Source organism: Leptonychotes weddellii, chromosome 11 (assembly GCF_054177405.1).
Source record: "Leptonychotes weddellii isolate Sample4059 chromosome 11, ASM5417740v2, whole genome shotgun sequence".
Classification (NCBI taxonomy): domain Eukaryota; kingdom Metazoa; phylum Chordata; class Mammalia; order Carnivora; family Phocidae; genus Leptonychotes; species Leptonychotes weddellii.
This window is the reverse complement of record NC_138379.1, coordinates 47,812,077-47,825,998: the sequence shown is the minus strand read 5'-3', so window position 1 is coordinate 47,825,998 and position 13,922 is coordinate 47,812,077. Positions and strand designations below refer to the sequence as shown.

The following is a 13,922-nucleotide window of genomic DNA, read 5'->3' as shown; positions in this document are numbered from 1 at the left end:
CAATGTATAGTGTTTAGAGAGTTTAGAATAGAAAAATGAGATATGTCTGAGAAATCAGGAGAACTTTTTAGAATGAATAGGATTTCAGGAAGGTGGGATAAAACTCCAGGTGGGTATTTCAACTTAAACAAAGGTATTAAAGTGGGAAAGTATATGTTCTGGGCTTGCTTAGGGAGGGCATGGGGGAATCATGATAGCAACTGATCCTCTTTGGCTGGATCCTCTTTTGGCTGGTCATTGCAGGGGAGCTGTGAGAATCATGTAGAAATAGATAAGAAGATTGCTGAGCTCAGCCAAGGGCTCAGCTAAGACTAATTGACATGATTTTAGCATGGTTGAGAATGCACAGTGGTGATTTCCTCCAGTAGTGTGTGGCTTCCTTTGCTTTCCTACCACAACAAACAACAAGCCATTCCCTGGGCCTTTGCTCACGCACCTTTCTTAGCCTGGATTCCTTTCTCCCTTTCCCCAGCTACCAAGCTCCAGCTGGCATCCTGCTCTTCCTGTCTTTCACCCTGTTCCAACCATGCTGGCCCCTCTTTGCTTTTTCTGAAATATAGACAGACTCCTGTCTCAGGGCCTTTGGATCTGATGTTCCTCTGCTAGGAATATTCTTAACTTTTGGCATGTCTTTAGTTAAATAACTTTGTCTCACAAGGCCTTCCCTGACCACCCATCTAAAATTGTAGCTCCTCCTCAACATTTTCTATCCCTCCTTCCTGCTTTATTTTTGTCTGTAGGCTTTAATATAGTGTGTTTTGTTTATTTTCTGTCCTCCTAGAAGAATATGAGTCCTACAGAAACAGGGATTTTTGTTTTGTTTTATTTACACTAAATCCTCAACACCTAGAACTGTATCTGACACATAATAAGCAGTAAATATTTGTTAAATGAGGAAGTGGATGAATCTGAAGCCTTAGTCCAGTGCCGCCTTCTCTCATTTCCTACTTTGTCTCTCCTGCAGGAAAATGCTAATGGGGAATTTAACAGAGGATAAGTCACAGGGATTAATAGATTTATTCAACAAATACTTATCAAGTTCCACTGTGTCCAAATACAAGGTATAGGATCATGGCCTCTTACACAGAAAATTTCTGTCACCTTTTCTCCATTCTTAGTGCCACCTTGCCTGTTCAGGCCTCAGAAACTTGGACGAATGGGATAGCCCTCTCAATGGTTGCTGCTTCCAGTATTCTCTTTCAATATCTTTTTCATTCTGCTGTTGAGGTTATATGTCTGGTCCACGAATATGACCTCTCTCAACTGAAAATACTTTGTTGGCTTCGTATCCCCCGCACTCGGTGACAGCACACAGAGTGCCGCCCACGTGGCCTGATCTAATCAGTCTTCCCAGCTTCATCTTTCACCATGTCTTAATTCCATAGTTCGTGTTTTGCTAAAACCCTTTTCTCTCTCTCACTACCAAGCCTTTGACCATGCATGCTCTTTTCTCTTCCTAGAATGCCTTTTTTCTCTCCTTTTCAACAAACTTTCTCATCTTTCGGGAATAGACTAAGTTTACACCAACACTTTGAAGCCTACTGACTACCTCTGTTAGCACAAAACCTCCCTCTAGGTTCCCCAGTCTCCCCCATACCACCACCCCTACTCCCACACTGTTTTCCTCCTTCATATCATATACTAGTCTGTGCTGAAAATGTCTAGAAATGTGTCTCTCCACTAGCTGTCTGTTCATGGGACTGTGTGTTGTTGTGCCCCAGCACCCTGATCTTCATGATGCAGCTAAGCAAATATAATAATGTCCTCTTGTTTGTGAATATGATACTTAACACCTCTAAAATTTCTGGTATGAATTACCAATCTATAAATCGCTTGTTATTTGGCCTCTTTCTATTTATCCAGGGAAGAGCACTCATCAGGGTGGATATCTGACTTTCAGAGGTCTCTGTTGTCTCCTGATTCCCACCCTCAGTGATAGACCATATAGTCTTTCCTCCCACAAAGTTTATGTTGTCTGTCAGGCCCTGGTGTTTGGTCCTTAGAATATAGACCTGCACATCATCTCTCTGAAATGTGCCTTCCAAATGATGATACAATAGAAGATGTTCTGGAATGCGAGTCAGTGGACTAGGTTCTGACCCTAGCTAAGCCATTAACTTGCTTTGTGACTTTGAGCAAACCCATTTCCCTTCTCCACAGCTATAAAGTGTGATGCTCATACAAGTTCATCTCTTAAGATTCTCTTTGACTGTCATCATCTGAGAACATGTAGCTGAGGGCAACTCATGCCACCCTCTCTGAGTCAGCCATAATTTGCCAAGCTTTTGTGAAAATCATTTTGCATGCAAGGCTGCATGCAGAAGATTCACCAACAGCTCTGAATTATGAGTTTTGCCCTCAGCAAAGCTTAAATCTGAAGCAGCTTTGAACTTTCTATGGTCCCCACTGTGGCCCTGGTTCTGAAAATAAAAGAAGTTCTTGAATACTTTTGTTAGAGAAAGCTCTGAAGACCCTTTCTTTATGAATCACCTTCAGTACTTCTCAGAGTTGTATTCTTACAAACCAGACATGACAGGCATCTCTAGCTGTTTTACGAGTAAGGCACTGAGGAACAGAGAGGTAAAATTATTTAGGTTAATCTAAGTTATACTCAGTAAAAACCAAAATTATCTACAGTATCATCAGCCTTTAGAGGTTCCCTTTAACCTACCGAGGCAGGGTTAGGAGCCCCTCTGGGTTCCCTAGCTCCCTGCACTTTTGGTATAGTCTTTCTCTTATTTTGTCTGTGTGTGTCTGTCTCCCTCAGATCAGGAATCAAACCTGACTCATCTGGGCCTGTGTGACACAGAGAAATTGTCAGTTAACGTTGGTTTAATGGAACTGGACTAAGTTTTTGTTAATACACAAAATTGGGCATCACTTGAGGGGAAAGTTACCATGCATTCATTCCAGGCCAGAGGGGGAGCTCTTAACCAAATAGAGTTAATTAGACCTATTGCATTAGAAAAACCCTGGAGTAGGTAGTCAGGAAACCTGGCTTGGTCTTACAAACGCTAGTTAGTTAGCCAGGTGTGCAGTGAGCAAGCCACTTTACCTCTCTGTTGGCTGGTTGCCTTACTTGTGAAATAGGGATAGAGTCACCTATCTTGTGTGATTTTCAGGTACATTATCAGTAAGAAAAGTTTATAAGCTATAAGGTGTTATCTAAACATAAGGGGTTGTTATTTTAATCTCTTTGAAACAATTATATCTTTCTTGATGCATATATTTATGTAAAACACAGGAAGTCTAGTGAATATGGTAAAGCTAGTTCACCTCAAGTCCCCTTAACTGCTCTTGGTGTGTATCCCAACCTGTGGGAGGTATAGTGGCTTTCTTCTGGGCAGCCTCCAAAAGTGTTTTAGAACTTGACCTTTTCCAGAAATGTAAACAGGCCCACCTGAATTTTCACCCACAAGGAGAGAGCCAGGGAAACCTGACAGACCTGCTTTCTCAAGCTGATTTGTCATCTGCCTGTTTGGCTGAAAGGAATATTTCTATTCAAGACTGAAGAAGGAAAAAATTTTCTTCCAAAGTCAAAATAGTAGTTTTATCTCAAGGCCTTTAGCAGATAGCATCTTCAAAAATAACAAATCTTAAAAGGGGTGGGGCGGGGTGGAGGAGGGGATGGGTGCTGTGAACGAGAGATCTGAGCAGTACTAGTAGACATCTAGAATCATAGTTTTATTGTGGGAAATGATTTGGGAGCACGTTTCAGATGAGGAAACTGATACCCAGAGAGCCAGAATGAAGTACCCGACATGTCATGCTAAATGAGGGTCAGAATACACAAGAACCTAGGGTCCTGCCTCTCAGAACCACAGTTGGTCCTCTCTGCTGATTTCTCTTGGAGCTTTCCTGAGCAGATGTGGTTGTCCTCCGCTGGTGCACACCGCAGGCAGACAAGGCAGCTTCTCTCATTTCTCCAAGCCTGGCAACTGTCTACAGACAAAGGTAGTAGTGAGTCTGCAAACCTTTTATAAGGGCCTTGGGCCTACTCCGTGCATTCAGGGAACTCTCAGTTTAGTGAGGGAAACACAGACACAAATTATTATAGAATGCTGTGGGAACTGCCAACACAGAAGCAGATTATCTCTTCTTAGCTGTGAGGATTTATGACATTTTATTGGAAGAAATCAGTTTTGAGAAGCTTGAGACTTTCTAAGGAAAGTGGGAGAAAGAAAGGTAAGGCTAAGAGAGAGAGAGCAGCTATGTCAGGGGGCGTCCAGTTATAAGAAATAGAACTCACTCCAGCCATTTAACATCATGTATGCTGAGAGACCCTGTGGTAATAGTGATGATGAGAGTTTTTGGTTCCTCTGGATCGCATAAGTTATGTTTTAGATACTTCTTTTTCTCCTTTTCCTTTCTCTCCATCTATAATCCTGAGATTGATAGCACTTTAGAGCTGAAAGTGATCTTATGGAATATATAGACCCTGTATTATATAGTCTATTCAGCACTGTCCAAAAGAATTCTGTACTATGATGGAAATGTTCTATATCTTTACTGTCCAGTATGGTAGCCACTAGCCACATGTGGCTCTTGAGCACTTGAAATGTGGCTAGTGCAGTTAAGAAACGGAATTTTTCATCTTACTTATTTTCATTAATTTGAAGTTAAATAGCCACATGTGGCTAGTGGTTATCTTGTTGGACAGCTCAGTTACAGACTATCTGGTATCAGCAATCATCTTCATTTTACATTTTTTTCCCCCTCACATAATAAAAGATTTTAATGTTATATTTTCTAACTTAAATTGAGTCCTCAACAAACAATTATATTTCTTTGAAGAGAAATTTAGGTCAGTAAGTTTAGGCAACATATTGAGATCTTATATGAAAAGTATGTTCTCTAATATCTCACAACTGTTAAGGTTGAATTTGTAATGAATATAATTCAGGACATTCGTGCTCCTTCTGTGGACCTCAGATCCCCCCCCTCTATAAAAGAGAGACATAACACAGAAATGATCTTTTGGGTAAAATGAGACAACTAAAGAAAAACTGCTCTAGGTCTTCATTAGCACTGGAACACAGCCTGGCAAAATGTGAAAAATACACATTCTGATTTCTGTGTTTGGGTTTTGAATGAAAGAAAGAGCCTTAAAGCCTTCATATTGCCTCCATACAGCCCCCTAGTTCAAATTTACCCTTACATGCTGCTACTTACTGTCCTAGGAAGGAGGAAAAAAAAAAACATTTTACTTTGTTTTAGGAGAGACTGAATGACTGAGTCTCCCACACTGGAAACCTGATCTTGTAAAAGTTAATACCAGCACAGTTACTCAGTAAAGTAACATTTCTTTACTTTGGTGGGGCAATACAAAAAATGGCTGAGAGCTTGGACTCTTGAGCCAGAATCTTGAATTGAACTCTCTCAGTTCTATTATTTAATAAATGTGTGACCACTTAATAGATGTTTAATCTTTCTGTACTCCAGTTTTTTCATCTATATAATGGGAGTAATAATAAAACCTACCTCACAGGTAGGTTGTTGTAAGGTTCAAATGAGTTAATACATATATAGTACTTAGAACAGTACCTGTCACATAGTAAGTGATATATGTTACCCATTATTATTTATTTTTAATCCTTATAACCACTTAGGAGGTGTAAGTATCATAGGCCCCATTTGAGGAAGCTGTGGCCTAGAGTGGCCTTGCCCGAAGTCACATAGAATGTATACGGCAGAGCTGATAATTGATATTGTGACTCCTAAGTCTAGGGTGTTTTGCAGTTCTACTTTTGCTTCTCAATCCAGTATTTTCCATCATCCCACAAAGTGTAAGGAGTTGGGAGAAGTCATCCCTCACTGGGGAATATTTACGAACTGAGCCTTGAAAGGACAGTTTTAGTAGCAGAAAGGACACGAGAAACACTTCAGATACAGGGAATAGTTAAAAATGGTCCTGCTTATAACTGTTTAATGGCAGGCTTCCAGCATGTTCTCTCTGGCACCGTACAGTCAGTCATTCCACTGTGTTCTATTTCAGGGAGTCCCTTGACCGAGCGGAAAGTGTTGACACCCAGTTGTTGTGTATCCTTTGCAACGGCTGATGATGCATCTCCTATCTACACCCAAGTGGTTGAAAACACAGATTCCCCCATCTGGAATTTTCAACAGCAGTCAAGGTTTGTATTTTATGATATCCCATCAGCCTTCCAGAATCTTCTTTTTGTTCCAAGAGACAGACTCAGATTAAGGAGTATGAGGACACAACAATATTGAGTAGGCCTGGAAAATGCTTTTCTTATCAACCAGTTATTTAATCCTGGTGCTTATGAATTCACAGCTAGTAGTGGTTTAAAAGTCTTACTGCAGTATTTTTTTTTTTTAACTCTTTTTGAGCTCTTTTGAGCTCAGTACAACTCAAAAATTATTCAGTAAAGACCTGTTATATGCTCTGCTCTGTTCTAGGGACTGGGAATTAAAGATTAAGACAGTTCCTGCTATTGAGCTGTTCATAATCTGCCTGGGAAAATATACATTAGAATGTGACAAGTGCTGTAAAAGTATTAAAAAAGGATTCTAGTGCCTCTCAGAAAGATAATTTAGGCTAACCTAGAAGTTCAGGGAAAGCTTTTTAATAAGATAATTCAGCTGAAGAAAAAAAGAGATAATTCAGCGAAGTATTGAAGAATGTACACAATTTATTTAGGTGAAGAAGGCAGAGCAAACTAATTTCAGGAAAGGCTGTGGATTGTATATCCTTGAAGATTTGTGGTGCAGTGGAAGGAGCCTGGGCTTTGCACCTAGAGAGACGTGGCCTCCAACCCCATCTCATTTACTAGCTGTGTGAACAAATTACATTATATCTCTGAGCCTCAGATTCCTCATCTGCAAAGTGGGGTTAACTTCTACAGGGTTATTGTGAGGTCCAAATTAGGTGACATTTAGGAAAATTACCTCATGGTACATAGCAGGTACTCAACAAATGTTAGATCTCCTTTGGAAGCCTCAAAGAATTGGAGGTGGAGTCCTGTCAGGCTTGCCGCAGCACGGTTCAGAGGTCAGGGGCTGACGTACAGGCCCAGGGCTGAGGTGCAGAGCTCATCCTCCCTTTTCTTCGTTGTATCTGTTTCATCGTCATTAAAAGTGTGAGTTCTAATATAACTACTGTTACCCTTACCTTTATCCTGCGTCACCTATAAAGTTTCTCTCTTGTCCACCAACACTAGCCACACCACATGGTGTCTCATCCGCTGTTTTCTCACAGTGTTTACGTACCTAATTGAGCCTCAGCAGTTGTTCACATGTCCAGTGTTTTGAAATTTGAGAGGCTGACCTGAGTCAGGAGCTAGAACTACGGTGACAACTCAGTACTATCTATGGTGAGCTACTGGAAATTATAGAAATTCTCGCCATTGTGGCCAGGTACTTGATCTAAAATATCAAATCTGCCTTAAAAGGCAGGAGGCTAGAGGGCTAAGCTTGTAAGTGAAGATGATTTATTCATTCAGAGCTTAACTTTATGGACTTGACAAAGGGACATTGACAGTCTCCTAATTTTATCCCCTCACTTTAAATACTGTGGACCAAGGGAGGTTACGTCGTCTTTTGGTAGCAGAGGAAAGATGAGAAGAAAAATGAGTAATGGTTCTGTTTACAGTTGCTCTATCACAAAATTGTTTCATTTGATGCTCCTAGCAACCTTGTAGGTAGAAAATACTATCCCATTTAACAGTAAGAAAGCCAGGGCTCAAAAAGTCTGAGTTCTCAGGGTCACTCAGGTGACCATAGTAGAGCTAGAATGCACTGACCACCAGCTAGAATTCAGATTTTTGACACAGTACTTACTTCACACAGTGCCTCTCACTGGTCTTGAAGTGGGTTCTCTTTAGTTCCCCAGGGATATCTAGGGAAGGAAATTAAGTCTCTTGGTGTTCCCTGGATCTCCTCCTGAAGCCATGGCACCTGGTGTGGAACTTTCCAAATCTTTGTAATTTAAAATGGTGTAAGTCGGGCGCCTGGGTGGCTCAGTTGGTTAAGCAACTGCCTTTGGCTCAGTCGTGATCCTGGAGTCCCCGGATTGAGTCCCGCATCGGGCTCCCTGCTCGGCAGGGAGTCTGCTTCTCCCTCTGACCCTCCTCCCTCTCGTGCTCTCTGTCTCTCATTCTCTCTCTCTCTCAAATAAATAAATAAAATCTAAAAAAAAAAAAAAAATTTAAAATGGTATAAGTCACTTCATATAAAATGTATTAGAGGTGTTCATTGACCTCCACATCACCTTCTTTATCTGCTATGAAAATTGGATACTTTCTTATTTTGGTGCCTTGCCTCTGTACGGTGTAGCTTTAGAATCAAGCAAAGTAAGCTTTAAATCCTAGCCCTGCCACTTACTCCCGTGTGACCTTGAGCAAGTCACTTCACCTCTCTGAGCCCACCTTTTTCATCTGTAAAGCAGGGATAATAATGCCATGTCCAGGCTTTTGTGCAGATTACACATATATGAGACACTAGGCACCATGCCTGACCCACAGTAGGAACTCAGTGGATGTTGTTTTTCCCTTCCTCCTCCCTTCTCACCATTCCCCTTTCCACATTAGATAAAAAGAATCCCTGCTCAGCTCCAGTAAAACTGTTCCTTACATCTTGAGGAGCTCCCTTTCCACACTCCCTCTCATCCTGAGAAACAGAGTTTCAATGTGGCAGATATCATCAGGTGGGAAAGTACTGCATCAGGGGAGCCTGATTGCAAGTCTTGGCAAGTTACTACTCTCTGAGCTTCCATCCCTCATTTTAACTGTGAAGGTAAAAATACATCCTAGAAGATGACCATGAAGTTGAAATGAAAATGTTAGGAAAGTGTTTTGCATACTACAAGATATTCTTCAAATCTAAGTTTCGTACGGCAGATGCTTCCTACACCATTAATTTATGGTGGTTGTTTTTCTTAATAGGCTATCAAAAGAGCTTCTTTTGGACCCTCAACAAACTCTGGTCTTCAAAGTTTGGCATAAAGGAGGTATGAACTCTATTCTGTGAATATCTGTCTGTGAAAATAAGTTCACATCCTGTTGACAATTTCCCAATCCTTTTCTTTTTTTAACCAAGTGAAACCATGGCACTTGTGATGCAGGGGATGCATATATGTGTTAGAGGGAATCTCACAGAAGCCACATTATTCTCCTAGGGAATTTAAATCCTTGGAAGTCATGTCATTTTGTTTGACTACCTGCTTAGTGCAGAAGTCCAAGTACATTTAATCTTTCCAATTGTATCTCAACAGTCACAGCGTACAGCCTGCCATACACAAGTGATTTCTCCCTCTTTGTATGATGTTATACCTTTTATTGACTCTGGCTTATTAACCAAGACCCCAGCATTTTTAAGCAGTACCTAAGACTAGAGTCTTGTTTTAAGAGCCTCCCCAGGATGGAGGTGCTGACATCATGATCCTTGAACCTAGTTTTATTGAGCTACCATTATTAAGAGGCGCAATTCAACAACATCAAGAGCACAGACTCTAAAGCCACATTCTTGGGATTCAGATACCAGTTCTTACCCCTTACAAGGTAGTATGACCTTGGGTGAATGACTTAATTTCTCTTTGCTTCAGTTTCTTTATTTATAAAATAGGGATAATAGTACCTACCTCAGTGGGAGAATTAAATGAATGCCTGATACTTAGTAAAACCATCTCAGTTTTTATCGTTCTTATTAGTGAATGGCAATGTGCTGAGAACTTTACAAACATCTCTAATCCTGCAATGTAAAAACATAATTCGTTCAGTGTTACAAATGTAACACCTGAGGCCCAAGGAAGTTTAGCGGCTTGACTAAGGTCAAATACCTATTAATCAGTGGAGCCAGGCACCTGGGTGGCTCAGTCGTTAGGCGTCTGCCTTCAGCTCAGGTCATGATCCCAGGGTCCTGGGATCGAGCCCCGCATTGGGCTCCCTGCTCAGTGGGGAGCCTGCTTCTCCCTCTCCCTCTTACTGCAGCTCCCCCTCCTTGTGCTTACTCCCTCTGTCTGCCAAATAAATAAATAAAATCTTTTTTAAAAAATCAGCGGAGCCAGGATTTGAACCCAGTTCCGACTGGCTATACAGCCTTCACCTTTGTACTTCACCATGCTAGTAACATTGGCTGGGAAAAGTGAGTGGATGAGGACATCCAGCTCTCTCACTGCTTCTATACTTAGGAAATTTTGTCTTAAGTAAATCCCTCCTATAAATCTAGCTCCTTTAGGATTCTTGCTAGGGCCTAGTTTCCAAACCTTCAGTTGTTTTGAGACTACAGCATTACAGTTTTTATTTGCCTGTGATAAGTTTCAGAGCTAACCCCAGAGCCTCATAAAGACCGGAGAGTAGTCGGTGTGTAAAGGAAATTGACTTACCTATCTCTCTTCTAGTGCTTCTGTTTGGAAATGATGCTGTGAATCCGATTTCGATGATTTGTCCCATGCTCCTGCCTTGGATTCACTTATCATGTCCCCCACCCCCACCTAACCTCATAAATGTGGCAGGAGCTGATCATAAATCCATTTTCTCTGAATCAACACAAGGAATTCCTGCTGTATTTAACTAGGCTTCACCCTCCTCCCTGCCTTTCTATTCTTCTCTTTTCTCTAAAGTACTCCAGAGATTGTCAAGCAGACCAAGGTTTACCTCAATTCAGCACTTACTGTAACAAGAAAAAAAAAGAGTAACTTTGGTCTTATATGGACCTGGATTCAGATTTTGGCTCTGCCATTCACAAATTACATGACCTAAGCCAAACACTTTACCTCTTTGAGCCTTTGTTTCCTTATTAATAAAATTAGGATTATAGTACCTGGCCTACAGGATTTTTATAAGGATTAGAGATAATATTTATAAGATTTTTGGCACATAATTGGTACTTAATAAATGGAGCTATTTTTATTATGCCTACTATGTGTCAGATACTGTGCTAGGGCTATTTGGTATAGAGAAGAACAAAATAAATTCCCTATCTTCCGTGACCCCTAGAGAATGCTGTAAAACCCTGTTGTAAATGGAGATGGGGAAAATGCCTAGACCCAGCTGACCACACTTACCTAGCTCTGTCTCTCAGTAGAGGTAGAGGCCTCTCTTCCCTTAACTCCACCCTTTCCACACAGCCTCAGCTATGCAAGCCAGACCAAGCTGTGTTCAGTGAATATTTGAGTTCCTACTCTATGCTAGGCACTATGCTAAGTGCTAAGGATTCAAAAGTAAAATAAGGCATAGATGGTCTCTGTCCTCATGGAGCTTATGTCCCGGGGGGAAGACAAACAATTGGAGGATAGTATGATGAGGCAAATATAGGGTGTTCTCGTAGGGGATATCTGACTCAAACTGAGGATGTCACAGAAGGCTTCCTGGAGCTGATAAATGAAGGGCATGACATAGTATAGTCAGAGGCAACAGCAAATACAAAAATCTGGAGTAAAGAAAGAGTATGAAATAAGTTTGAGATCATTAGAACATAAAACTACGAAGAAAGAATGATGGGTTGCCCCGCTAAATATGATATTAAACTGAGCTCTTCAAAGCTATTGTTTTTCTCAATGATCACCTTAGCCTGATTTCTCCTCAGGTATGTTTAAGATGTAGTGCTTTCGTGTTAGGAAAAACCCTCAACGTGTTACCTAAAGTTACAATCTATTAAGAACAGGTTATGCTTGGATGACCAAATAAAGCAAGATTATTTTTCTTTGCAAAGCTATAAAAAAATCTTTGGAGTGGAAATTAATGGTTCTAGCCATCATTCTTCACTCCCATTGGATAAGAATTACTTGACTCCTACTCTGAGGAACACAACGTCAAACGTTCCTAGACTCTTAAGTCTCGGAGGATCTTAAGTTGAAGAGGATCTTGGTTCAGTCCTTCTCATTGTATATGTGAGACTTGAGGTTTGGGGAGTTAAAGTAATGTGTTTTCAAATCAAAGCCACACTCAGATTAGCTGTTGTGGTGCATTGCTTCTTTGTCCCACTCTATGTTGGCCAGTTCATTTGTGTTCTCAGTGGTTGTTTATCAACTTTCTCATCATGTGGGAAGATTTATGCCAGGAATAGAGAGTGTAGGAAACATAAAGCGAATGATACTTGGTTCAGCTTTGAGGTAGGTCCCAGTCTAAAGAAGAGCAAGCTGTCTAAACAAATGTTAGACAGTGTGTAATGAGTTCATTGTCACCAGGGGCATGTACAAGAAACTGGGAAAACTAATGGCCACTCCTTTTAAAAATTTCCAGCTACTTACATGTCAGAAATGAGGAACAAGAAGCAGTGAGTCTGAGAACAAAGGTCGTTGCATGGTTGCTTGTCCAATCAAGAAGGGGTCTTCTTACTCAATAAGGGCAGCCCTGTTACAAGCCTGAGTCCAAGCTCTTATTTTGCACCATGTACTGGTTTTCTAGGGAGAGTTGTCTTTCTTTTGTGATTTATATCACTTTTGTTCTTAATTAAATATAATACATATGTACGTTATAGAGAATTTGAAAAATACAGACAAGTATGAATGGGAAAATGCAACTCCCTCATAATTCCAAGGGTGATGGTCTTTCAAATGATTTCTTTCAAGACCCACTGCCCTGAGGAAAATCACTGAGACGTGATAATGTAGGGAAAAGAAGAATTTGCTGTTTAAGGTTGTTTTCCAATTGCCTATATCAAGAAAACAAAACTGAACTCTGCTAGCTTTTCCCTGCCATACAGAAAGAGAATTTTTGGTAGTGAAAGCAGCCTGTCTCTCTCATTCTCATTATCTGTCTTCTCTGCGAGGAGCCTCTAATGTCAGTGGCAAGACTTGCCCAGCCACGCTGCCCAGCTCTTCTCTTTCCCCCACAGATGAAGAGAGGGTGATTGGCTTTGCCTCGGTGGACCTCTCCCCACTTCTTTCTGGCTTCCAGTTTGTCTGTGGATGGTACAACATCACAGACTTCAGTGGAGAGTGCCAGGGGCAGATAAAAGTTGCTATCTCCCCTCTGGAGAGTTTGATGCACTTCAAAGAAGAAAGACAATCAAGACGTGGGGTGGAGACCCCAGGATCCCTGGTACGTATCCTGATTCAGTCCTAACCAGTAAGGGTTCCGCTGAGCCAAATCTATAAGAAGATCCTTTACATGTGTTTGGTACTTCCCAGCTTGCAGAACACATTATGTATTTGTGTCTCATAATGACCTCATGACCTGTTTAGGGTGATAAAAATTACACAGTGGCGTACATAGTGGAATTATACAGTGGTGATGGATGCACAACTCTGAATATATTAAAAACCACTGAATTGAACAATTTCAAAGGATGAACTTTATAATACATTGATTATATCTCAATTAAAAAAATTTTTTTACTTGAGTATAGTTGACACACAGTGTTACATTAGTATCGGGTGTACAACACAGTGATTGGACAAGTTCATGTGTTACGCTGTGCTCACCCCAAGTGCAGCCACTGTCCATCACCATACAGCACCATTACAATACCATTGCCTGTATTCTCTGTGCTGTGCCGTTTATTCCAGTTATTCCATAACTGGAAGCCTGTATCTCCTACCCCCTTCACTGATTGCCCATCCCCCTCCCCTCTAGCAACCGTCAGTTTGTTCTCTGTATTTATGGGTCTGTTTATACTTTTTTCTTTGTTTATTAATTTCTTTTGTTTTTTAGATTCCACATATAAGTGAAATCATAGGGTATTTGTCTTTCTCTGTCTTATTTCACTTAGCATTATACCCTTTAGATCCATCCATGTTGTCACAAATGGCCGTATCTCAATTTTTAAATAAAGTAAGATTAATTGCAGCATGGAGTTTGAAACCACATTCGTTGAACTTTTTAAAAACTCTATTACAGGGGCTCCTGGGTGGCTCAGTCGTTAAGCGTCTGCCTTCAGCTTAGGTCATGATCCCAGGGTCCTGGGATCGAGCCCCTCATCGGGCTTCCTGCTCGGCGGGAAGCCTGCTTCTCCCCCTCCCA

At 41.0% G+C, this 13,922-nt stretch overlaps 1 protein-coding gene across 1 annotated transcript in view; it reads left to right on the top strand.

Moving 5' to 3' along the window:
• The window catches only part of C2CD3 (C2 domain containing 3 centriole elongation regulator), a 140,562-nt gene that overhangs the window by 86,791 nt on the left and 39,849 nt on the right, over window positions 1-13,922 (top strand). The window contains exons 24-26 of the mRNA XM_081797327.1: window positions 5,996-6,134; window positions 8,904-8,968; window positions 12,796-13,001. Of these exons, the coding sequence (XP_081653453.1) occupies window positions 5,996-6,134; window positions 8,904-8,968; window positions 12,796-13,001 (410 nt within the window). The remainder of the gene's footprint in view (window positions 1-5,995; window positions 6,135-8,903; window positions 8,969-12,795; window positions 13,002-13,922) is intronic.